Source organism: Glycine max, chromosome 5 (genome assembly GCF_000004515.6).
Source record: "Glycine max cultivar Williams 82 chromosome 5, Glycine_max_v4.0, whole genome shotgun sequence".
In the NCBI taxonomy this organism is placed as follows: domain Eukaryota; kingdom Viridiplantae; phylum Streptophyta; class Magnoliopsida; order Fabales; family Fabaceae; genus Glycine; species Glycine max.
In genome coordinates, this window is record NC_038241.2 from 41,208,480 (window position 1) to 41,233,464 (window position 24,985).

Genomic DNA, 24,985 nt, shown 5'->3' on the forward strand with positions numbered 1-24,985 from the left:
GCATTTTAGCTTCGATCAAAGTTAAACCATACACATCACTAATATGCTACTTTTTTTCAAAAGGTTGGGTCTAAAATGAGTTTTTTTTTCTTTAAAAGGCTAAAAAAGAAGTGTATTACAATAAAATACTACTTTCTTTTGGTACATTTACAGTTTACAAAATTTTAACTTAGCTCATTATAGTAAAATAAGCTTAATTACCAAATATCATAATTTCATCATGTAACCCACCTCACGTAGTGAAATAAAACTTTATAATTGTTGAAAGCTTAATTACCAAATACTTAATTTCGGTAAACAAGTACATAAGCTAGTAAATAGATTAGAAGTTAGCTTATTTGACACGAAATCCTCTATAATAATTACCAAATACTTAAGTCCAAGTTGTCTACAATGAATCACAGAAACACAAAACCTAGTCATTCTAAACGCTGGAATGACTAATAATAGCATAGTTAACACCAAGGAGTGCAAACACATGATCAATTTAAATGCCAATACAGCAAATGCTAATGCAAATTATTTAGCAGCCTCAAATCAATCCCCGTGGATAGTATAACGTTCCCATTTCTTCGCTGGATCATATATCTGCAATAGAAGGAGAAAAAATGGTGACCGGAATCAGAATGCACTCTAATCTGACAGGCTGTTATAATAAATAGTCAGTTCAGAATATCCTAACTAATAGAGATTTATTAAACATCACTACAAATGCTCAAGCCAAGAGGAGGACAAAAGAGTGAAAAGACCAACTCATGTACTATGCATACGTGAGAGAGAGAGAGAGAGAGAGTACCTCCCATCTTGAAGCAGGAAATATATGCTTGTTCTTTTCATACCAATGCCTTTCTACAACCTTCCCAGCATGAGACTGTTGGTTGAGACAATATCATCAGAGTAAGATAATTAAGCAAAAAACCCAGAAGTTTACCAGAAAAGACAAATATGCACACTTGTTTTCATTATCTTTAACATTTAGATTTTGAAAATAGTAGTAGACTAGCAGTAATAATTAGGAATAAAGTATACCTCATCCTTCTCTATAGTGGCATCAGCAATTGTTCGTACATCCTCATGCACATCGAAATGAAAAAGCTGTACAGATAGAAAAACAAGTAATTTTAACACCGCAAAATTAATCACAAGTTAAATAGGGGACACTTTCAAGTTTATAATGGCATGCAAATGTTATTTAGGGATGAGATACTTCAGATGATATGCCATTTTGAAGGAGCATGCAAGCATATAAACACTACAACATTGAAGCATTATCACAAGAAAAAACCCAGCAATTATCAGAAGAATTCCAACTGGTCATGACTCATGAGAACTGAATGTTGTCATGTAAACCATCACAGTTAAGTTCATTGCAGAAGATCGGAAATGAAAATTTATTATTAATTGTTTTTCGACTTAGTATCTCTAATACCATTTGTAAAAAGGAAATAAATTTGTGAGGGGAAAAAAGAGACATGCTTGAACCTAACATATTTAATTAGCCATCAGTGAGGATTACAAGGCAACACAGACAACCATGCAACTTAAAAATTGGAAGTTGGAACTAAAATCAGTACAGCATCCCCTCCCTCCTCCCAGGGTTAAAAAACTAAAATCACTGATAGAAAAAAATAACTTGGTTTATTAATTAAGTAAGCAGTTGTGGAAAAAATCTCCACTCGGTGTTGTATCTTCCTCCATCTTATTACATTTGTCACTCTTGTATTATTTTTGCTTATTTTATGACTTCTTTCTTCCAAGTAACCATATAGTTTTGATTGTGTTCTTCCTTGTTCTAATAAAGAAATCAATCCTATAAGCAGAATGTTAAATCTATAATACTACTACTGTCAATCAAAGAAGCCATTTACACAGGAAAAACTAGGGAAATTTTCTCACAGGAGCCAAAAAGAACAAACACAATAATTGGGGCAGGGGAACATTATTTTGGAAAAATGAAGTACAAATGAGTAATGATTTGCAGAAAAGTTTGGAGGGACCTAAATCCTAACTATGCTTTGCCCCTGAGCATTAAGAAATTAAGTATTGATTATATTATTAACAACAAAAGATGCACCTTCCAATAGAGAAGAACATAAAATAAATAAATAAAAGAAACATACCGGTCCACTTTTGCCTCTAGCTTTGTTCACAATTAGCTCATAGAAGCTATGTTGCTGTAATAAACATGGAAACAGGTAAATAAGTTAGCAGATATCCTTTGGTTAACATAGCTTATACAGACACAAACAAGATAGCAAGTTGCACACAGACTTTCTAAAATTAAAACCAATTCAAAGCTCATACATGAGGAATGATAAGGTCTTCTTTCACGTATAACAAATTTTCTACTGTAGTTGTTCGAATCTCTCGGAATTCAGGAGCAAGTTGCTGTTGAACTGCTCGAAGAAACTCTCCTATGCTGTCACCCTTGCGTACCTGAATCATATTATAAAATCGTTCAGACAATATCATATCGTAAAGGTATATTCAGGAAAACTTGAAAACTTGAAGCTTAAGGTCTTTACTTGCCTGGATCACACGCCTGTGGCCAGTTCCATCCCAGTAGCTGTACGTGATTTCAAGAGGCTCATCTGATGCCCAGAAATAACTTAATCATAAACTTTTTAATTTAGTTATAAGGGTTTTCTGCATCAGCTAATTTATATGTATAGGGGTCAAATGAGCATAATTTTCACCACTAATATAATCATATTGCATTAGCTATACTTCTTAACCCTTTATTTGATATTGTTTAAAAAGAGTTTAAGAGACAATGGAAACTAATATAAAAGAGGGAGAAGACTCACTTCGAATTTGCTCCTGCTCACGAAGCCACTGTTTCCGCAGCCTTTCACGCTCAGCTTGCTCCTCAGCCTCTCGCTCACTGAACAAGAATCCTCAGCACTCCTATGCCCAAATGTTAGGGCAACAACCAATAAAGAAAGGACAGGGGTACTAAAGGGGGGATAAGAAAGAATAAGAGATGAGATGCCACACACACACCTGTCAGGTAGAAAGCTAGTTTCAACAGTAGGGTCTTTACCAAGCTTACCACACCGTAATCTATTTGCTTCCAGATTATCTGCTAGAAGTATAGCAAAGTTTAATGCCTTTTTTTGTATTTTCTATAAATCATTGATCAATGAACATTCACAATTCTCTATTTAACCAGCTTGGCAACATGCCCACTACACTGATAAATGAAGAAAAACTCTAATTTGAAACAGCAAGCATTACCCTTACTATGATGTGGTTCGTCGTCTTGGGGATCATTGTCAACATCCTCAGCAAAGGACAATCGAGAGTTGCCCCTGATCTTCCTCTTTTTACGCTTTTCTAATTGAAGCTCCTCCTCTCTGTTTGGAGAGGGGAATAATAAGTAATAAATCGTAAAGAAGAAGAAGGAGAGAGGAGAAGACGTACTCTTGCTGTTGCTTCTGAAGTTTCTCCTTCTCTTCCTCCTCAATTTTGCTCTGAATGTTAACCCTCTAAAATCAACGAATACAAAAATTACATCGGACACATCACAATAGTAGTGCAATTAGGGATTAAAAAGACAAGAGAGGGTAGGTACCTTTTCTACATACTGCTCTCTAGTGACCAAACCCACAGTTTCCTTCTTAAAGGCAGTCTCAAGAATCTGAAACATGCAAACAAACATAAAAAGGTTAACTAATATTATTATAGGTTTAAAAGCAGAAAGAACCCTAGAAGAGAAGAGAAAAGGCACCTCGGAAGTGCTGGAACCGAATTGGAGGAGACCGGGTTGGCCCTTGGCGGAGGTCGACTTGGTTTTGAGCTCTTGGATTTTGCGACGCTCCGCTTCTCTCTGCTTCTCCAACCGTCGAATCCTCACCGCGTCTTGGGCGGTGCCCACGTACCCGTCTCCCATACCCGACATCTTCTTCCCTCTTCAACACGCAACACAGCTTTGTGGTCTGGCGTTATGTTATGCCTTGCTCACTAGAATACTCACTACTGCTATGGGCTTCCATTCTACATTCGGCCCATCATAATACCAAAAGCCCCAAACCAACCCAAAATACTTTTTTAATCTTGTGGCTGTTAAATATTAAATATTTTTCAATTTAAAATTATTATATTGGATAAGAAATTGACACAGAACAAACAAAAAGTCATGAACGGTATGTTGTTTTTATTTTTTTATTTTAAATTTGATTGGAAATATTTAAGGGTATAGTATAAGATAATAGTAAAATACACAATACAAAAAAATATAATAATTGAAACTAAAAATATAATTAAAATAATTGTTCTATAAATGAAAAATTACAACAAGTTTAAATTAATTAAAAGATAAAATTAAAAATACTCCCAGATGTGTTTTTATCAGTAAAATAAATTGAAATTTATCAAAATATGATATAAACATTTTTCCTTTAACATTTATTAGCTTTTTTTTTTTCTAACAAAAATGGGCAACTAATCCCACACCAAATATTTATTAAAAACTCCGAGGGAATCCAAAATAATTAGCATCTCTCGATATGAGAAAATTGCACATGGCTACTTGGTTGGCCTCTCGAAGAATATACAAGATTAAAGTAGATAAGTGAGTAGATAATTGAAAACTACACTACATGAATAAAGCAGATTTTGCAAGCACATTGGTACTTGGTTGGCCTCTCATAGAATATGCAAGACTTTGAAAATAACACTCAACTTCTTTATTTCTAACACTAGTGCATTGCAAAGGTGGGCACCAGAACAAGTCTCACAGATGTTTAAAATTTTGTGTCGATCGACCACCCTTAGACTGAGATGGATCGCTCAAAACTACCAAATTTATAGAGCACGATCTTAGGCACCAGTGACTCATGCACTCCCCCTTCACCATTCACAACACTTGGGTTTTTTAGTTTTTCACTCTTAATACAAGATAGGGCATGCTTTGTTTTATACACTATTCACCCACATACTCAATGCATAAGGAACCATTGTTTTACTTATAAAATTATTGGTACAACACCTGTTATCCTTTTATATATTACTTCTTTTTCTTGCTACCACGGTGCCTCATTCACAGCTAAGAGAGGGTGGAGCTCGCAATATTAATATATCACCTCCGATTTTATTTTTTATTTAAATTTAAATATACTTTAGTCTTTATAATATTCTTATTACTCGTCATATTTAACAAAAGATCATGTGATTTTAATACTTACCGAAAATAAAAACACAATTCTTATAATTTGATGGAGTATATAATATTGTTGAGCTAAAATGTAAAATTGTAGTAAAAAAAAAAAATTGAAATTGAACGGGCTTTTGGGATGGAGATACTGATATTGAGGCCCAGTCCACTAACTCTATACGGGTTAGGGTTACTGCATAAATCCTCATATTTAAGCAAAGCCGGGGGACTCTCACAAGCCAGATAGATCTGCTTCTTGTTGTTGGAAAGAAACCCTAGCAAGCGGAACAATGGTGAGTTATTCTTCTTCTTCTCCGACGACATTGACGCTTGATTTCTCCGTTATTTTTTCTGTTTCTAATGGTCGGAATTAATTGCATTTGCAGGCAGACGTTGAGGTCGATGTGGCGGCTGCAGCAGCAGCAGGGCAGCCGAAGAAGAGAACGTTCAAGAAGTTCAGTTTCAGGGGCGTGGATCTCGATGCGCTTCTGGACATGTCCACCGATGAACTCGTGAAGATGTTCAGTGCTCGCGCACGTAGAAGGTTCCAGAGAGGCCTCACCAGAAAGCCCATGGCCTTGATCAAGAAGCTTCGCAAAGCGGTACTCTTTTCTTTCTTTTCTGCTTCCAATTATGCTTTCTAATGCATACGGTATTATGTGCTATGTTTTACTAGTGTCCTGCACGACACGTACGATGAACTTTAAGGTCAATCAATTCATTTAATTTAGTTTGTGTTGGCCCCAGATGACTGGAAGGTTTGGCTTTGCAAAATTGATTCGTGTTTGGATGCTTTTACCCTGAAAATAAGTTTGCTATAAAACTTGTTGTAAATTTTTTAACACAACAACAAAGTTACTGTTTATTATTTAGTTGAATCAACGTTTTGAGATAAAATCAAATTTACATAGCAATAATCAAACATCTATATTTTACGAAGTGAATTCTTATGATTCCCACCATGAAAACATGCAAACTCTTAATTTCTTCATACCATGAATATCTGTTAATGTGTTCATTTTTCATTTACTTGCTGACAGGTGTATTCTGTTGTTTGAGATGGATTATAGATGTTTATTTCCTGTGAGGTTTAATTGTAGGAAATGACTTGTCTGCTTAACAATCCTTTCTGTTTTTTCACAGAAAAGAGAAGCTCCACCAGGTGAGAAGCCAGAACCTGTCCGCACCCACCTCCGCAACATGATTATTGTGCCTGAGATGATTGGTAGCATTATTGGAGTGTACAATGGCAAGACCTTTAATCAGGTTGAAATCAAACCTGAGATGATTGGGCATTATCTGGCAGAGTTTTCTATTTCATACAAACCCGTTAAGCACGGGAGACCTGGTATTGGTGCTACTCACTCATCCAGGTTTATTCCTCTTAAGTGAAAACTGTTACTGGGAAGCTACATTTTAGTTTGTAGTGGTTCTGAAGAAAATTTCAACTCCTATAAGAGATTTTGTTTGTTGTTGCGCATTTGATTTTGAGTTGCCTATCTATGATTTTGGACGTATGGTTTATCATGACTTAATTCCATAGTATCAAGAATTTTCTGTTTAATCTTTTGAAGTTAGTTTTATTTTGTTGAAATGGTATTTAAACGAATTTGGGACTTGGTGGAATCAAAGGCCGATTCTCCATGCTATTTGAACGTGTTAATGGATAGAATGGAATTTCGTTCTTGGTTGGATCTTTAAAAGGTTGGAACTTTGGTACCCCAATTGTATGAGTTCACGGTTTGAGCCGGATTGGCTGTTCTATCAGATTGAGTTGGTTTGGTTCGGTGGTTCCCATTTTGCCCAACTCTTGTTCTTTCAAGGTTCATTACTATTTTGTCCAACTCTTGTTATTTCAATTGTATGGGATGACGCAACCCATTTTTTGTTATTTTTTAAAAATCCTAGGTGCCATAAAAAAGAGTAGTTAAAAAAATATGGTATATATATATACTGTTGAAATGCGAAAGCCGGTGATATTGAAAAAACAATCATAAATGGTTCAGGATCGACTTCGATTGTCTAATGATAGAAAACATGTTGACAGCCCCATTTATAGGATGTTTGGAAAATTATTCAAAAAAGCCATGTGAAAAATGCCAAAGAATTTTTTTTTCGGTATCATCATTTTGTATGAGGAGAAACCATATCAGTTTTTGAAATTCTGTACATTTCAAATTTTTAATAATTTATTAGTAAATTTTGAGATAAAGTTATTGTTTAATTTTTTAAAAAGATAAAATTAAACTTATTGTATCATGTATGTAGAGTGACAAAGTATGAAAAAAGTATAATTAGGTTTTTATAAATAAAAATTATTCTATCATGCGTACATAAAAGAATAGGAAATTTAATTATGTAAAACAATATAATCGATTGATGAACTAAAGAAGTTGATGAACTAAATTTAAGATTGATTTCCTTTGAATTTGTTATCTGGTCTATTACTTGGTTATTTAATTTCTAACATAATTGGATTTATTCAAATTCAAATTTGTTTGCGGTAAAGTAAATTTGATTTAATTTTTTAAAAAGCCATCTAGCAAAGAACAAAACATCCATAATTAGATTTTCTTTAATAATAATAAAAAACATTAAAATAAAGATTTAAAACATTTTATCTGTATATCGTGCAATGCAAGAATAACTAAAATAAAGATATAAAACAATATATTCTTAATCCTGCAATGCAATATCAGCAACAAAAAAAATTTGTGCCATACAAGAATAATTCAGGTGCATTGCACGAGTGTTAGTAAATATAAATTTAAGTAAATTACACAAATTTTCACTTAAAGTTTCTTGAAATTACACAAGTCTCCTCATTCTAATTCTCTTTCCTCTTCCCCAATGTTCATCTTACTAATTTTGACAGAAAAGAGTCATTTACATGTCACATGACTTTTAGTGAATTTTGTTTATCTTTCTTTTTATGACCATGGTACAAGCCCCTCCATTTCAGCAAACACAAACCTAACATTAAGGAAAATGACGAAGTTGATGTAAAATAGAACCCAGTAATTAGAAACAATTCAAAACACCAATCAAGCAAAAATGAAAAGCAGTGAAAGAACAGGAACCCTCTTGGCTTCAGATGTGGCCGGATCCCCTTAACTTGGAACCTCCTCCGCAGTCATATTGTCCAACGACATCATCACAAACACAGACACACACTTCCTTTCCATGTCATGCTCATTCGCCTCCCAGCACCGGTGACGACGGTCTGTCCGCCACCAACAACTTCCACACCATGGTTGTCCTTAGAAGGCTGAGAAAGAGAGTGATGGTGTTAATCGAGAAGGGCACGATGGGAAATAACATAATTTTCGAAGTTTTTTTTTAATTTGCATCACTTAACAGTTTTGACAAAATAAAAGTAATGTGCAAAAATGCAAGGAAGCCTTATGTAATCAAACTTCGGGTGAGATGTGTGAAAATTACTATATAAATTTTAATGTGAACACAAAGCAATATAGTTTTGCCTTTTTGTAAATAACTGTAGTTTTCGTTTTACCGTTGGAAGAAAGCACAGAGAAACATAGAAAGCGTTGCGGCCGCAAAGTAACCCTGAAAACTTAAACCCTCACTTGCCACTCTTTAGCATTAGCAATGGCCGAAGCTTCCGTAACGGTTGGAGGCAAGGCTTCTTCTCTCTCTTCCTCCTCCGTCTTCGCCGTCGCCACGGGCCTCGCTCACGTGCGGATCGACTCATCCGCGCTCGATAGACTCTCCAAGACCACCGCCACGGAAACGACGTCGTCTCAGCACCGCATCTGCGTCCCCGATTTCCTAACCCTAGAGGAATCCCGCGCCTTCCTTCTGGTCCTCCTCAACAACCTCGTCCTCTCCAATGCCCCCTCCCGCATTCCCCTCCTCCTATCCCAAACCCTCAATTCCAATCCTCCCACCTTCCAATTCCTAGATGCTGACGTCACCCAACCAGACCTTCTCACCTCTTCCACGCTGCTCGCTGTTTCCGCCATTCTCGACCGCCAGTCCGCCGCGCTCTCCGCCTTCGCCGACGTCGCCGCCGCCTTCTCCTGTGAGGCCTTGAAGGCCGATATAACGCCCTTCAATTTGATGGATTCCGGCGACGGACACGCCTCCAAGGCCGAGGTCGCCGTCGCCGCCGACATGCGGGTTCTGCTCAACGGATCCAAATCCGTCGGCAAGGAGAATATTCGATCCGTCGCGAGGGTTCCCAAGGTTCACGGGAGTGTGAGGGAGCAGGCCAAAGCCGTGCACTCGAGAATGCGTGTTGAGTTGAATTCGGGGGTTAAGGGTGTTGTTGTTGGGAGTGAGGAAGCTGTATGCACTGTGCTGTTGCCGTTGGCTGCAGCACTGAAAGAACTTGGTGAGTGTAGTTTCGCACGTGCCAAGAGTAATTCGGAGGTTATTGGTGGTGATGGTTTGAGATTGGGCATTGGGGAGGTGTTTGGGAAGGAATGCCCCACTCAGGATGGTTTGAGCAGTGGTTTAAATAAGGCTGTGAACTTGTTTCTGGGAAAGGAGTATGGTAAGTTTGCACACGAGGTCTTTGTGATGTTTGGACTTGTGTGGAAAGTTGTGGTGTGGGAAGCTGTGACGGCGGTTGCGGTGCTTGAGGCTGCTGAGTTGAATGATGTGATCCTAGGTGTCAAGGAAATGAAAGTAGAGGGGAACACGAAAGTAGAGGAGAAGAAGAAGAAGAAGAAAGTTGTTTTGGGGAAAGGGACTAGCTCGATTTTGGCATTGATCAAGGAGAGGTTACTGAGTGGTCGAGAGATAGCTTTAGGGACTTGGGTGGCAGATTTTCTATCACTTTTGGATTTGGCTAAACCTGAGTTTAATGAATTTTTATTGAAAGTAAAGGATGTTGTAGAGAGCAATGAAAGCAGGAGATTACCCAAGATTCCTAAGGTAGTAATTCTCTCTAGTTTTGGTTACTTGTATGATTTTGATTATTTTTGTTTTCTAGGTGTGTTATAGTCTGCTTAAATTTTCCACTCTTTTGTAGACAAAGAGAAATTATGTTTGGGCATTTTATCCAATGCATTTTGCACACTGCTACGAGGAGAAGATTAAATCACCATTCATTAAAAGAGCTGGTTGTTTGATCAGTTGTAGGAAGTTACATTCTTAGTACTAAGCAAGTTTGATTGAATATAAAAGTAATTTACCAATTGACTTGTTGACATTTTGTTATTGAATTATGCAATTGGAAGTGTGCAGTCATTGGCAATTTTCAATGGAATGGATAGATTGTATCTAAAGAGGCAGAGAATAATGGAAGAAATATGCACTATGTTATTTTGTTTGCTAGTGGCCATTCTAATAACAGAACAATCAATTAGAAATTTTGTATGGCAGTATTATACACTGGGTTGGCCAGGTATTGGAAGAGTGGGTGTATGCTTATGTATTTGTAATATCAAGTGATTGTTGTAAGCCATATTTCACTTTGATAGAGACATGAGAATGATAATATTAATTGTATAATCCATAGTTTAAGGCATTTTGTTCAAGATGTAGCTACTATTTATTTATTATTTTTTATGTCATATTGTCATGTGATGGGGTTGTCTATAGATAATGGAATTGTTTAATGTTTGTTTCTGTTTCTGGATGGGATATGTTTGTCAGTAGTCTTACCTTGAGTTTCACAATATAACGTACCAGGGGACTCGTGATTTTGCTAAAGAACAAATGACAATTAGAAAGAAAGCTTTTCTAATAATAGAAGAAGTTTTTGAGAGGCATGGCGCAACTGCCTTAGATACTCCTGTTTTTGAATTGCGAGAAACTCTCATGGGAAAATATGGAGAAGATTCGAAGTTGATTTATGATCTTGCTGACCAGGTAATATGTTTATTGCTTGTTCATTTTGATGTTATGACAAAGCCTTTCTCTTTTCTGTGGGTGAGGATAAACTTAAAATGTTCAAAAGTATGAGAGGAGTGGATATTTTTTTATCTAGAAATTTTCTTGTTTGTGTCTGATGCTGAATCGGAGCTGTGTTTTTAATGTATGCAGTTAGAATTCTATGCCAGATTGATAACCCCCCCCCCCCCCCCCCCTTCTCCTGTTTAAATCCATTAGAGAGTTGAATGTTAATTTCATGCTAATTTGTAATCAACTTGTTTGACAGGGTGGGGAGCTTCTTTCTTTGAGGTATGACTTGACAGTTCCATTTGCTAGGTTTGTGGCTATGAATGGTCTGACATCTTTCAAAAGGTACCAAATAGCCAAGGTTTACAGAAGGGATAACCCATCTAAGGGAAGATACCGTGAATTTTATCAATGCGACTTTGATATTGCTGGTACTCCTACTCCATCTGAAATTATGGGTCCGGACTTTGAGGTTGTTAGGATTTTGACTGAACTACTTGATGAGCTGGACATTGGGGAATATGAGGTAAATTTCTTAATATTCATTTTCTAATCTCTAATAGTATCGATTTTCTGAAATTGTGGAACTGTCTATTCAGTTCATAAATTTAAATTGGCATAAACCGTCATGTTTATTATTTCATGGTCTGTCAATACTTATTTGGTGATTGGTTATCATTGTAATAGTTATGCCTAGTGAATGAAGTGATACTGTCAGAAATCAGAATGTGCTTTAGTATATGGGGACTTTGGGCTACAATTGATATATGTGCTGTGTTTCATTTTACACTTTGAAGTGGGATTTTTAGCATCTTTGTTGATTGCATCAGGTCTTTGCTACCTGCTGGCTGATGCCTACCTAACTTGTGGTATAGCCTAACTTTGTTATCAAGTCTTTATTATTCAATTATCAGATTACTTGCTAACCGAAGTGATCTTTGTCCTGCTCTTGCAAAATTTGATCAGCTTTACTCTGCCCAGCTTATGTGCTAGAATTCAACCTAATATCAGTCATTTGGATGTGGCTGGCAATTGACTGTGGTTTTCCTACTTAATGGTTAAAAACCATATTCAATACTGTATTCAGATTGCAATACAAGTGTGTTCATGTTTGACCTTTTTCTTGATTTTTTTTTCCAGATAAAGTTGAATCATAGAAAGTTACTGGATAGCATGATGCAAATATGTGGTGTACCTCCTGAAAAGTTTAGAACAATATGTTCAAGCATTGACAAGTTAGACAAACAGTCTTTTCAACAGATAAGAAAAGAAATGGTGAGGATATATGCTGCTTGTGTCTTTTATTTATTGGATTATTAGGTAGTGTTTTTGATCTTATATTGTTCATTCTGTTGCACATTATAAATGATGTATGGTTTATTTTTTCAATATTCATTTTTAAAATACTTCATAATTTATGCTTTATTTATTATGGGAAGCAGTTTTGGTTAGGGATTAAACTCATTTTGTTACCTTCACATTTTTTGGGTAAATCTTCTCATGTGATTTGTTGAGGTAGCAAAACACCATGTCACTGTTTGTATGGTCACCTCATTCTATAGAATTTTTTGTGCGGTTTCTTCATCCCTGAACCATCTGGTTGTAAGAAAAATGTTTTTTTTACATATTCATTCATTTTGTATTTAGAAATTACTGGTAACAAATGTCTGATCTTTATGTGTTGGAGTTGAGGAGAAAAGGTTGTGATGAAGTTACTAGACTAATTATCTTCAAAACTGGTTATATTGTTTTTGCATTTGTTATAATATAGTAAAGTATTACTATTCTGTTAGAAAGCTAACTTACATCTCATCAAATGTTAATGGTCTGGAATCTGCTTGAATATGTCTTGTTTGAGTGGCATGATCTAATATCCAGTCTCCATGTATTCATATTATTTTAAGAGTCTAGCTTGTGTAATACATTTGTGTTAGTTGCATTTTAGTATGTTTGTCGATATGCTCATATTGTGTGTTTGTGTTTGTTTGTAATTTACATTTTTCGATAAAATCAAAAAGAAATTATGTTTCTTGATTTATATATCTATAGAACTACAAGTATCATCCATTCCATTGGCTTAGGTCTTTGAGACTTGTCATTTTTGTTGTCTTACTTTTAGGTATAATTCTGGTTAAAATTTACATTAATATCCCATTTTAACTGTTAGTATCTGGAAGTTATTGTTTTGTTAATTAACTTAATGATTATGTTATGTTTGGTAATGTGCTTTATACTGTGATGCTGTAGGTGGAAGAAAAAGGATTAACTGCTGAGACAGCTGACAGAATTGAAACTTTTGTTAAAGAAAAAGGATCTCCTTTAGCATTATTATCTAAATTTAAACAAGAGGGTAGTGATTTCTCAAAACACAAAGGAGCTTCTGAAGCATTGAAAGAGCTGGAAATTTTATTTATAGCTCTGGAAAAATCAAAACGCATTGATAAAGTGGTTTTTGACTTGAGTCTTGCCAGAGGTCTGGATTATTACACTGGAGTTATATTTGAAGCTGTTTTTAAAGGAGGCACTCAGGTATTTTTCATGTCTTTTATCTTCTCTCCATTGTAAAATGCTTCTTCTTTCATCTCTTGTTCATCCTTCCAGGGGCAACAATGCATTCTGCCAGCTTAGGTATATTGTGTGACACCCTAAACTGGTGCACATGTATTCCCATAATTCAACTTAATTGAATATTATCATTTACCAAAACTTTTCGTTAATCAGAAATATGATTTGATATTTGTAGTTCAGTTCAGCTCGTGTTTTATTGTATAGAAAGTTCAATCAATCAGTACCATATTTAATTTGAAATTGAAGGCTTGCAACCACTTTTCTGTAATTAAAATTGTTATTGAAAAAGCTTAAGAATATGAAAAATTAAATTGAAATTCTTGATTCTTTAAGTGGGTTAACTCTGTAGTTTTATGACAGTTGAATTTGTGCACACACCCTGTTCTTTCTGTGTTTCATTTACATTGTTTTTGTTGAAATCTTCAGCTTTTATTTAGGAATGGTCATATGGTTTTTACGCAGGTTGGTTCAATTGCTGCCGGTGGCCGATATGATAACCTTATAGGGATGTTTGGCTCAAGGTCAGTGCCTGCAGTTGGTGTAAGTCTGGGAATTGAGAGAGTATTTGCCATAATGGAGCAACAACAGAAGAATCTGAACCAGGTGACCAAAATGCTTGTGATAAGTAACTTTATTAGTTGCTTGTGTTAAAAAATTAATTTTCATTATTATTCTGGGGATCAACTATAAAATAACATTTGAACACCAATTTTCTTGTAATATCGTGGTACATATACATGCCTTCATGCATACACAGATAACCAACATTTTCTATTATGGTTTAATTACGGTGACTTGTTCTGCATGATAATACTAACCGAAAGGCTTTTATGTATAACTAATATTTTGCTTTTTTAGTGTGGAAACATGTTCTTTTGCATCACTTTGCTGCATATAATGATGATAAATAAAACTGATCTCCCAGTTGCCTCCTTTGGTTACTAATTTTGACGACAAGTTTATAATTTATATGCTCTTATCAAGTGGTGAACGTGTTTGGGTTATTTCATGGCCAAGAAAGTTTGAACGGTGGCATTGTCTTTGTAGTATGTCTTAATTTTTTTATTTTTTGTGTTAGATGGCTCGTCCGACCAAGACAGAAGTCTTAGTGAGCATAGTGGGGAATGACTTTACACTTGCTGCAGAGCTAGCAGGAGAACTGTGGGATGCTAGGGTGAAAGCAGAATTCTTGGTCAATAAAAGAAGAGCGAAACACTTCGAATATGCAAAAGAATCAAGGATCCCTTGGATGGTACTTGTTTATGAGCAGGAAATAAAAGAAGGCGTGGTGCAATTGAAAAATCTCGAGGCCAACATCGATATTAAGATTTCTAGAGCAGAATTTGTGGAGGAACTTCGGAGACGGTTATACCCTTAAGGTCCCCAGTATATGCCGGAGCCAACTTTGTAGTTCCACATTCATTTTGACATCAGAATTTTGAAGGAGTACAGGTTTTGATGACATTTGGTGTTTGTTTCATGTTCCTTTACCAAATTTAATTGCGCAAATGACATGTTTTATCCCGACTTAAGCTGTAAATTGATGGTCCCTTTTATCCCATGGTACCATTACTTTTCCGCCGTTTTTTTTGTTTTACTGCCTTAATTTTCTTTCTTTCTTTTTCTTAGAGTAAATCTCCAAAAGTAATTCATTTTAGCTTTTATTGCTATTCTTGCGCGAATGGAAGTTAAACCAAGACAATTTCGAAGATTATTTTAATGCACATTATGTTAAAAGTTTCACGTCAAAAAATTGAAAATACGTGGAAGCTAAATTATCTTTCTTCTAAGTTGACGTAAATTTCTATGGGAAAATGCTGAACTACGTGCAATCAGAGGTTTAAATTATCATTTTAGTCATTGAAATTTGATAATAGTCTTTGAAATTAGATAAATATCAAACAAATAACTAAAATTTCATTTTAGTCCTTGACATGTGTAACTTATGATCATTATACTTCTTAATTTTTATAATTTATTATCATTAATATGATTAACAAATTTAATTTCACAAATTTATTTAATATTTTTAAAATTTGAAGAATTATTATACCAACTCTCCAAAATTTCATGGAATAAGATGTAGTAATATTGGTTACCAAAAAGATGTATTTTTAATTTTAATCTAAAGTAATGTATGTGAGTTACTATTATTTTATTTTTTAGTAAAAAAAAAAGTTAATTCAAGAAGTTGGAAGTCAAATACATGCACTTAGCCTAGGTGGCTAGGTACACTTTATTACCTTAAGTATTACTATTATATTTTTTTTAGTAAAAAGAAATTATGTGAGTTGGAACTTATCAGAATCATTCGGTAGCGGAAATAATGGATGAGTTTGTTTGATTAAACTTTGTTGGTAGTACTGCTATTATATTTAATTTATATATATTGGTACGTGTTAGTGTTAGTGTAACAGACCTTCTACTTTTGCGAACAGCTGTTAGACTTGAGTTGAGTCACAGTCATCGTCTGTTCAGGATCATATTCACGCCCCCTCTCTCTCTCTCTCTCTCTCTTACTTTGTGTCTTTCTATCTCTCTCTTCAATTCCAAAACCCTACCCCCATCCAATTCCAATTCACCCTCAAACATGGGTTCTGAAGGTTCCACTGTCGTCGGTCAGTATTCAACCTCTTCACATCCATCTTCATTTCCTAATATCTTTTTTCCTTCTCTCTATCAATTACTCTTGTGGTTCGCTAATTATAATTATGAGTTTTTGGTTGTTCTGGATAGAGTCTACAATTACTGTTGTATATGGATAATGATGATACAAATGCTTTGTGTTTGAAGTTGTTACTGTGTTGCGTGGAATTTGTGCTATATTGTTAAGATAAACCACAAATTAGTGGTATGATAAACAAACAGCAAGAGCAAAACAAAACAAAAAAATAAAAAAGCCAAAAAGCTTTGATTTTAAAGAGTAGTGTGTAATAATGAGCTTTGAGTTTTTTTTTCTTTTCCTATTTATTAGCGAATATATTTTCTTTTTCAGTGTTGTTCCTTGCTGAGATTGTACATAAATTCTTTGCTGCTTAGTTTACTTAGTGTGGAAACTTAGGCACCATGCTCTAGCATATTCTCTCTATATTTAATTGCATCTTGCAGCATTGTTGTTCTGTCCTTTAACCATGCCACTGACTTTGGCATCATTCCCTGGCACTATATTTGAATGAGCTCACAATTGTGTGCAAGGTTAGGAAATAGTTTAAATACAAAGATTGAAAGAGTAGAGTGGAAGTAAAATTAGGAAAAAACTGGAGGGTCAAAGTGGTGATGTAATTCTCTATTAATTTTATAAAAATAAAATTCAATCTTTTTAAAATAAATTGTCATTACATTTACAAACTTGTATATCCACTTATTCTGGGGATGTGATGCAAAAGATGGAGGAGATTATGAAATACTTTCTTTGGTCAGGAGCAGGAGATTATAGGAGGGATCAAGTCTGCTAGGAAATGTCTTTTATGACTTTTGAAGTCGGATGGATTAGACTGGCCCTGGGAATCTGGTGTCTAAAAATATTTCCTTAGTGGTTATTGGTTAATCTGTTGATGCTTCCCTTTGGACCTGTGTTATTGAAAATTAGTAGTTATTTGACCTACACTAGAATGGGTGGCATGCCACATGTCAGTTTTTGGTAGTTATATTTGTTGTTACACCTGTTATTTTATCCTTTTCTGGGGAATGGTTTTGCTTTCGATTTTGGGAGGATGTGTGATTGGGGCAAATCCTATTTCTTTGAAATCTTTCCTTTTCTTGTCACATTTACTCTCTCCATCATAGTTGCTAAATTTGCTCCTACCACCCTTGTCCTATATAGCAAAGTTTCAAAACTAAATTGTGGTACTTTTGTGATCTGGAATGCAATTTAGATCTTGCAAAATGGTGAACCAACTTCTTGAACTTAATGAAATATGAGGAAAAAAAATAAAGACATTGAATGGAGGAATTGTCATCCAATTGCAAAAACGAAAAAAGGAGGAAATGAGAGCACACAAATTTGCCAGTTGCAGAGATGAAGCAGGGGAAGAATGTGCTGTTCGTGGTGCTGGCGGCATATGATGAGCAAGAAGATGAAACCTAACTATTCAGCTAAACATAGTTTTGTGTAACATGTACTGTAAAATTGTCACTCTTCTAAAGATCAGTTAATGGGATTTCTGTGTTGACATTGGTTCTTTCTTTTATTGGATTTGAAGGAACAATAGACTAGATTCAGGCAGGTGAATAGGGACCTATTAGGCTATTATTAATAATCTGAAATTGGGCCACTTGCTTTTGGGCTGAAATCAAGCAAGCTTGATCACGTGTGGGCTAATACCAACCCAGCTTGATCACACTTGATCTAAAATCAGACCAACAACTTTTGGGCTGTCATTGGGCCAATAACTATGGTACTAAAATTGACAGTATTTGGATACAGTCATTCTCCTTTTATCAATCATAGTGGATATGTGAACTCAGATATTGAGAAGTGACCAAATATATGCTCAAGTTATGATGCAATTTAATGTTTTTGCATATGCTCCCTTTTTTCCAATTTACTTGTAAATTTAACTTATCATTGATTGTGTTCATCTTTTGTTGTAACTTTTTTTTTTTAAATTTGTAATTGGCACCTATCTTGTCAAACTTTTTTTGTCTATGTATGTAGTTCCTAGGAACTTCAGATTATTGGAAGAGCTTGAGAGAGGTGAGAAGGGAATTGGAGATGGAACTGTTAGCTATGGAATGGATGATGCTGATGATATCTACATGCAGTCCTGGACTGGGACTATTATTGGCCCCCCTGGTGTAAGCTGTCCTGTTCTTTGGAAAAATTGTGTTACTATGAAAACCTCTTTGCAAAATTGTAGAACTTACTATTTTTATAGAAATTTATGAGTTTTATCAAAAATACACTTCATCCTTGTTAACTTATGTTAGCAAACTTTGGTGTTTGTGTATCTCATCTTGGAACTGATTATAGTTCAATCAGAATGGGAGGTAGGTGGGTACCAGGGGTTTGGTTTCCAAGAACATTGCTTTGGCAACTAAATGGTCATGACCTTATGGGCAATAGCATTTTCCTTTGGAGTCTTTTTTCTTATGGAACCATGTAATTCGAGCTAGCATGGTTTAAAATATATAGGTTAATGTTTCCAAGTAATTAAATCCATATCATCTTTCCAAGATACTTTTTTACTCTGTCATTATCTGAATTACTTTTATCACCACTAGTATTTTTTAATAAATTAATTCCATACAAAGGATGTATGTACTGCTTTCTAGTTGTTAAGTGGAACCAGTAGTGTCTGCCAAAACAATATGCAGATATGATGATTTTTTCTTGTCCACCTTGTTCTCTTACCAGACTGTTCATGAAGGGCGTATATACCAGCTGAAATTATTTTGTGGCAAGGATTATCCAGACAATCCACCAACTGTTAGATTTCAGACTAGGATTAACATGACTTGTGTCAACCAAGAAACTGGAGTGGTAGGTAACATTTTCACTAAGGATTCCTTGTACTTGTGATTGAATTTGAACTTATAAATATCTAAATTACCAGGTTGAGCCACATTTGTTTCCTATGCTTGCTAATTGGCAAAGAGAGTGTACAATGGAAGACATTTTGATGCAATTGAAGAAAGAAATGATATCTCCACAAAATCGGAAGCTAGCTCAGCCACCTGAAGGTGTGTCAATCTTATTTCTGATTGTTGTTACTTGTTAGTCTATTTATAATTTCATCTTTATGAGTTTATTTTATCTATTGCTATGTTTTTCTGCAAATTTAGTTTTTTCTACAATTTAGATGGACTGCGTACAAAGTTAGTTGGATATTCATATCGATAAGTTATTGGATGTGAAATTTTTGTATCTGTTGGATAAGTAAGTGATTGAATTTTAGTTGGATATTCCTATCGATTAGTTATTGGATGTGAACTTTATGTATCTGTGGGTTATCTGATTGAATATTAATTGTCAAAGATTATTGAGATTGTTGATCCTGTTGAGCTTGTAATGCTTTGGAAATGAGGTAATTGAAAACATGAAGACGTGCCTGATTACTTATGAGCTATTCAGCATTTAACTTCTTAGAATAGTTCAAGAATATAATTTTCAAATGGATTGTTCTGTGTTAGTCATCTTATTAAGAGTTTTTGTTTGTAGACACCTTGTTGTTAGTTGAGAGTTGAGACACTGCATTAGTGTGGGTATTCCCAGGATTTGATATTTATAGACTTGAATGTTTGACAAGTATTTTAGCTAAAAATTACCGATTCAGTGCCTAATGTATATGATCAGTATGTAACTATAAATTTATATATTGGTAATTTACAAAAGCATTATATATCTTTTTTCATGATATTACATAAAAAAAGAAGTTGAAGTACACACACCCACACTCTATTGTCATGTATTGTAAAAAAATTGATATTTCATCATCCCACTTTATTTCAACTTTAACATGTTTTTTAAAATATAATTAAATAGTTACAATTTGATTTCATATCTATGAATATCTAATTCATGTAAACTTTTATTTTTATGGTCATTGCATTTATACAACATAATTCAACAGTTGGGTTGATAGAATTTACTTTTGATAAAAACATTATTACAGAATCCTTTAAAAAAATCGTTATTACAGATTTCATTTTACCAAATTTGATACTTGGTGTCATTTAATCCAATCCCATTTAGTTTGCAACACTAGTAAGTTAAGCATGTCACTGAATTAGTGTAAGAAAGCTTGCATTAACTGGATGAAAAATTTAAGCTCCTAGGCTCCTAGCTTTTAGCTTGTGATGACTAGATTCGGGGACGGATGGAAAGGGGGGCAGGCAGCCCCCTCCTTGGCACTTCTCATGTATATAGATATATATTTTTAAGTTAGTCAATGTAAAATTGTGTAAATTTAATTATCTGTTATTATTATAATAATTATTAAGGTTAGTTAGTATAAAATTAATTGTTTTATGATTAAGCAGTTGAAGTGATAACTAGAATAAAATTGTATTAAACAATTGTGTGTTTATTGTTTTTATGATGATGATTTAAAGATTATTATCATTTAAAATAAAAATTAATTTCAATTTTATGTGTAAAAATAGTAAATATTTTTTAAAGAAATTATTACTTATTTAAAGTTAGACATTTAAACAATTGCTGAAAAAAAAATTAGTCCCCCCTTTAATAAGTTTCTGGATCCGTCCCTGACTAGATTATAAGCTGCTGTGATATGACACTGTTGAAACTTGTAGTCGGTTGTTAGAAGATTCGCATTTCTCCTATGAATCGTAAAGTGTAAGATGAAGCTGAATCGTGTGTTATGACTTTTAGGCAATGAAGATGGCAGGATTGACCAAAAGGGGCTTGCTCTGAGATGTTGTGTCATGTAATTCAGGTGAGAACCAAAGAATAATAATGTAAATAATTCAATAGATAATCCTTTTGTGGGTTAACTCATTTATAAATGTAATTATGGACCATTCGCTTATGTAACATGGAGCAATTAAAGAGCGACTACGAATCCTTGAAAATTTATAGTCAATCGTGTTGAAGCTGATTTTACTGTGGTTTCTAATTTGGAAGTGTGTATACATTCATCTGTGTAGGTGTGAACCGTATGCACACTTTGATCCTAATATTGTGGGATAACATTCAATTTATCATTGAATTGTTTTCCAACTTCTTTTCCAAAATATCATGTGCTTTTACCATATGACAATTAGGTTATATTAAGTGTTAGAATATAATTTTTTTTATTAATCATTATATCTTAAAATATCTTTCAGGATTATATTTCTTATTTTTCATTATCTTTTAGGCTGTATTTGAATTGATAGAAAAATATGGGATGGAATGGATTAGAATTGCAAGGTCAAAAGAAGATTTTTTTTTAAATATGATGAGGGTTTTGTTTTGATGGGAGTTGTAGAATGCATGTGTTCTCTACAGAAGGAATTGGATCTTGCGGCTGCGTTTTGTTTTGTGGAAGCAACAAGATCTGGTGTTGAAGAAGTGGTGTTTGAGCTGCATCATAACCCTCAAAATGCAATAATTGCAGACAATCCAACATGCTACATTTCCATATAGACCTTCAAATTATTTTCACTACATTGTTGGCTAATGGTGTGGGAGAGGAGGCTGTGTTGGATGCATAGACAATAGACAATCAAGTAAAATTCAATCCATAAAATTATTTGATCTATGGATAACATAATTATGGTTAACTTCGTAATGTCCGAGCAATCATTATCGCAAGACAAAAAAGGAAGGTGGAGATGTTAATGAGAATTGAAGTTAAAGAACTAAAAAAGAGAGAGGAAAAATGTGAGTCAGGGAACATTGTTTAAGAGACTGATGAAAAATTGTTGCAAGTGAAAAGAAACGACTTAATTGATAAAAAACACTATTACGTAGTTAAGGAATTAGAATTGAGGGAAAAGAGCGAAAGAGTGAGTTATTATCAGAAGACATAAAGCGGAAGGTAATAGTATTAATATCATAAACCAATCTTGGTCAGAAAAAAAAAAAAAATATATATATATATAGTATAATTATAATAAGATAATATGATCATTGATATTACAATAATCGCGTTACGATTCATCTAACTCGATATACGAATCATAGTATAGTGCAAATTTTGTTCCATTTATTTTGTGTGAAGATGGAAGCAGCACATGATCATATGGGCAAGAAGACATTTTTGTCAATTTTATTCCCCAAGCATTATGAATAATGAGAGTGGCAGGGACACGTTAGTATACGAGTCTTTATGGGTACGAGTGATACGAATGTGGAGCTGTCTACAGCACTAATTAATTTACAGAAGAAAAGAGAAAGGGAAAAAATGTCCATCCATTCATTTTGTAAACTCCACTTTCTATTTGGGATAAATCCATATGGAAGATTTTGATTAATTCGCCAGGTTATAAAGATAACTGGCATTTGATGCGAGATACAATTTTAATTGGGTGAATGCTAATTTTAGTCACAAAAAAATTAGGCCCCATTTTTTACAAAAGAAATTAATACAGCACATGTGGTTTTTATATAATTTTTTTCTCCTATACAGAGAGCAAGTTTTGGGTATTGTATTTAAAACTTTGTTATGGCTGGTGCACTATACATTGATGAACATTTACTAGGACATGAAATAATAACAATAATGAGTAAGATAGAAATGGCAACTTGACATGTGGATAAGGTGAATGCAAAGTAATATGGCTAGCAATAAGCAGTATGGGGTTTTCAATAATTTGTCTCTGTGTTCCCATATCCATACATGTAGTTTGTGTGTAGTATTAGTATAAAGAAAATGTTAATTAGTATCCTATGAATATTAGTTAAGAAACTTAAATATAAATATTTTTATTAGGAGACAACAAATTACACTATTTATGTTTTAGTTACTAAACAAATACCCTAATGACCATGATTAACAAACCAAATGGGGTTGGTCGCATTTATTCATGTAAAGGTAAAGCCATTCGGTGCGATGGTATAACTCATTCATGCAAAAACCTTATCCGTAGGGGCAAAATGAAATTGGCTTTTTGGTCGGAAGTTGAGGCAGAAAGCCTAATGTAGAGTTGTAGTGATGTGTTCTTGTGGTGGCACATCACAAGGCAAAGACAACAATCCTCATAACTTCTCATGTAAACAAAATATTTTATCAGAGATAGCGAAACCTATGCCCTTCATTATTGAACCTGAGGTGACCTTCCCTTCTCTCTTCCAATGCTCTTTCGCTTTTCTTTTTCCTTTGATGGAACTCCCAATGCACACTCCTTACCAATGTGAATGTGTACTGCACCCACCAACCATGTGTGCCACAGAGTGAGAGAGAAAGAAACTTAAACAATACGTCGAATGTTTAATTAATATATAGTCAATCATTGAAACACCCTTCTTTTTTACTACTATTTGAGCTAGGGGGAAAAAGAGATGTATTTAATGTGTCATTTTTCATACAACGACTTGACCAGATATATAGATTGTGCTTAGACGGGTTTGAAGGAATTCTGTTTCTATTTAGTCAATAATGGAAGCTTGCTTGATACGTAGGCATCAATCAACTTCATCTTATTCAACTACAAGCTTATATTAATTAAATATAAAGCAAAATCATTTTGTTAATTGGGATTTATATTCCAAAGTTTGAAAATGGAAATCTTTCTATATGGAGAGGGGAAATTCGGTCTCAGAGTTTGGAGCAAACTTTCTAAGTAATAATTTCACGGATTCATATGAAAGTACTAATAATTTCACGGAGTAAGACGTAAGATTGGAAATCCCAAAAAGCCATATAATTGACTACTAATTACTCATCATATAGCTTTTGAATTAAGTTTGCAGAATTTATTATGTTGACTAGTTAAGGTGATGAAATTTCGAACTAACTATAGTGATAGTACTATCTTGCTTCTCCATAATTCACAAAGACCAGCATAACCAACTCTTTGACGGTTGACTTGAGTTTAAAAGTTCTATAAAGAAAAAATGGAGATTGAATTTTGTGGCAAAGAAAAACATTTAAAACGCATAAACTTCAATAAAATATTACATAGTAAGGCTGTTCAATTTGATTACTGGAAAATGAATCTAATACTACATCTATAATGGAAATGCAAATAGTCAAGTAATGAAACACAAGTGATTAGTGTGTTAAAATTAAAATTAGATCTTTTATATAGTATCTAAGTTTAATCTGCAATAGAAAAAATTCTTAATAAAATTTTACTTACCTTCCTATCAAATTTTAGATTAATTATTTATTTTTTTTCTTGGTGGATCAGAGGGTTAATAGTAAAAATGAAAATACAAATAAAAAAAACCCACAAAAATCCTACTTTCGTATGTTGTTCGAGGGTTCTACGTAATACTTATAACAACATAAATATAAGTCTATGCCACTAATTGATCGCCTTTTCTTTTCTTATTTTTGTTCTTATGTGGAAATATAAAAATAAATTTTCTTATTGCCCGACAAGTTAAAAGAGGACAAAATAATTGAAGTTGTTTTGGTGGTTCGCTTCTCTTCTTTTCATGCTATTGATAGGTGGAAATTGCAATACGTAATGAAACTTTTCCATGAAACAGAGGCAGAGGGATGAGATCAGGGGAGCCATGTTTTCTTTCTTTCACTATCTCTCACTATACAAGCCTCTGCATCTGTGTCATCTATAAATAAACAGCAAGCATGGTTAGTGCTCTCTTAATTAAATTGCAACTTCTGCTCCTTTATATTTAAATCATACAATTTAAAGTCTGTGTCAAATTGTTTAAAAGAGTTTATACATATTAAATGTAAAATACTATCAACTAATTATGATCATTCTTAAGATAATTTTAAAAATAATTATTTTTAATTAACTTATCATACATAATAACTT

At 34.1% G+C, this 24,985-nt stretch overlaps 4 protein-coding genes across 9 annotated transcripts; 3 read left to right on the forward strand and 1 right to left on the reverse strand.

Moving 5' to 3' along the window:
- Nucleotides 1–337: 337 nt before the first annotated feature.
- Nucleotides 338–4,029, reverse strand: LOC100810412 (protein XAP5 CIRCADIAN TIMEKEEPER). 2 transcript variants are annotated; one of them, XM_003525204.5, is made up of 12 exons: nt 3,731–4,029; nt 3,575–3,640; nt 3,424–3,488; nt 3,238–3,356; nt 3,004–3,082; nt 2,808–2,884; nt 2,530–2,591; nt 2,305–2,436; nt 2,121–2,174; nt 1,030–1,095; nt 797–871; nt 338–588 (listed from the first exon to the last, which is right to left on the reverse strand). In XM_003525204.5, exons 1-12 carry the CDS (start codon nt 3,899–3,901, stop codon nt 538–540), a joined length of 1,017 nt encoding a protein of 338 aa, XP_003525252.1. In that variant the 5' UTR covers nt 3,902–4,029; the 3' UTR covers nt 338–537. The 2 variants fall into 2 exon arrangements, with proteins under 2 accessions (XP_003525252.1, XP_006580450.1); XM_006580387.4 differs by having other exon boundaries at nt 3,244–3,356; nt 3,731–3,985.
- A 1,367-nt stretch (nt 4,030–5,396) lies between these two features.
- LOC100499781 (uncharacterized) lies at nt 5,397–6,784 on the forward strand. Its single transcript, NM_001249021.2, has 3 exons — nt 5,397–5,448; nt 5,542–5,757; nt 6,299–6,784. The coding sequence occupies exons 1-3, from the start codon at nt 5,446–5,448 to the stop codon at nt 6,545–6,547; spliced, it is 468 nt and encodes a 155-aa protein (NP_001235950.1). The 5' UTR covers nt 5,397–5,445; the 3' UTR covers nt 6,548–6,784.
- A 1,417-nt stretch (nt 6,785–8,201) lies between these two features.
- Nucleotides 8,202–15,169, forward strand: LOC100809535 (histidine--tRNA ligase, cytoplasmic). Its single transcript, XM_003525203.5, has 7 exons — nt 8,202–10,054; nt 10,814–10,993; nt 11,283–11,549; nt 12,164–12,298; nt 13,271–13,552; nt 14,054–14,194; nt 14,670–15,169. The coding sequence occupies exons 1-7, from the start codon at nt 8,765–8,767 to the stop codon at nt 14,967–14,969; spliced, it is 2,595 nt and encodes an 864-aa protein (XP_003525251.1). The 5' UTR covers nt 8,202–8,764; the 3' UTR covers nt 14,970–15,169.
- Nucleotides 15,170–16,003: 834 nt separating this feature from the next.
- Nucleotides 16,004–21,783, forward strand: LOC100527089 (putative ubiquitin-conjugating enzyme E2). Of its 5 annotated transcripts, none has more exons than XM_041015182.1 (6): nt 16,006–16,209; nt 18,249–18,388; nt 18,948–19,073; nt 19,147–19,273; nt 20,925–20,988; nt 21,412–21,783. In XM_041015182.1, the coding sequence occupies exons 1-5, from the start codon at nt 16,182–16,184 to the stop codon at nt 20,981–20,983; spliced, it is 480 nt and encodes a 159-aa protein (XP_040871116.1). In that variant the 5' UTR covers nt 16,006–16,181; the 3' UTR covers nt 20,984–20,988; nt 21,412–21,783. The 5 variants fall into 5 exon arrangements, with proteins under 5 accessions (NP_001238527.1, XP_040871116.1, XP_006579375.1 ...); XM_006579312.4 differs by having other exon boundaries at nt 21,523–21,783; XM_006579311.4 differs by having other exon boundaries at nt 21,543–21,783.
- Nucleotides 21,784–24,985: the final 3,202 nt, after the last annotated feature.

Excerpts from the sequence above, each read along its gene's own strand:
- LOC100809535 (XM_003525203.5), top strand. The coding sequence starts at position 8,765 with ATGGCCGAAGCTTCCGTAACGGTTGGAGGCAAGGCTTCTTCTCTCTCT. Across the intron at positions 10,055-10,813 it reads GATTACCCAAGATTCCTAAG|GGGACTCGTGATTTTGCTAA; the intron begins GTAGTAATTCTC and ends ATAACGTACCAG. Across the intron at positions 12,299-13,270 it reads AACAGATAAGAAAAGAAATG|GTGGAAGAAAAAGGATTAAC; the intron begins GTGAGGATATAT and ends GTGATGCTGTAG.
- LOC100499781 (NM_001249021.2), top strand. Across the intron at positions 5,758-6,298 it reads TCAAGAAGCTTCGCAAAGCG|AAAAGAGAAGCTCCACCAGG; the intron begins GTACTCTTTTCT and ends GTTTTTTCACAG.
- LOC100810412 (XM_003525204.5), bottom strand. The coding sequence starts at position 3,901 with ATGTCGGGTATGGGAGACGGGTACGTGGGCACCGCCCAAGACGCGGTG. Across the intron at positions 1,096-2,120 it reads CTAGAGGCAAAAGTGGACCG|CTTTTTCATTTCGATGTGCA; the intron begins GTATGTTTCTTT and ends CTATCTGTACAG. Across the intron at positions 872-1,029 it reads CCACTATAGAGAAGGATGAG|TCTCATGCTGGGAAGGTTGT; the intron begins GTATACTTTATT and ends CTCAACCAACAG.
- LOC100527089 (NM_001251598.2), top strand. The coding sequence starts at position 16,182 with ATGGGTTCTGAAGGTTCCACTGTCGTCG. Across the intron at positions 16,210-18,248 it reads TGAAGGTTCCACTGTCGTCG|TTCCTAGGAACTTCAGATTA; the intron begins GTCAGTATTCAA and ends CTATGTATGTAG. Across the intron at positions 18,389-18,947 it reads CTATTATTGGCCCCCCTGGT|ACTGTTCATGAAGGGCGTAT; the intron begins GTAAGCTGTCCT and ends TTCTCTTACCAG.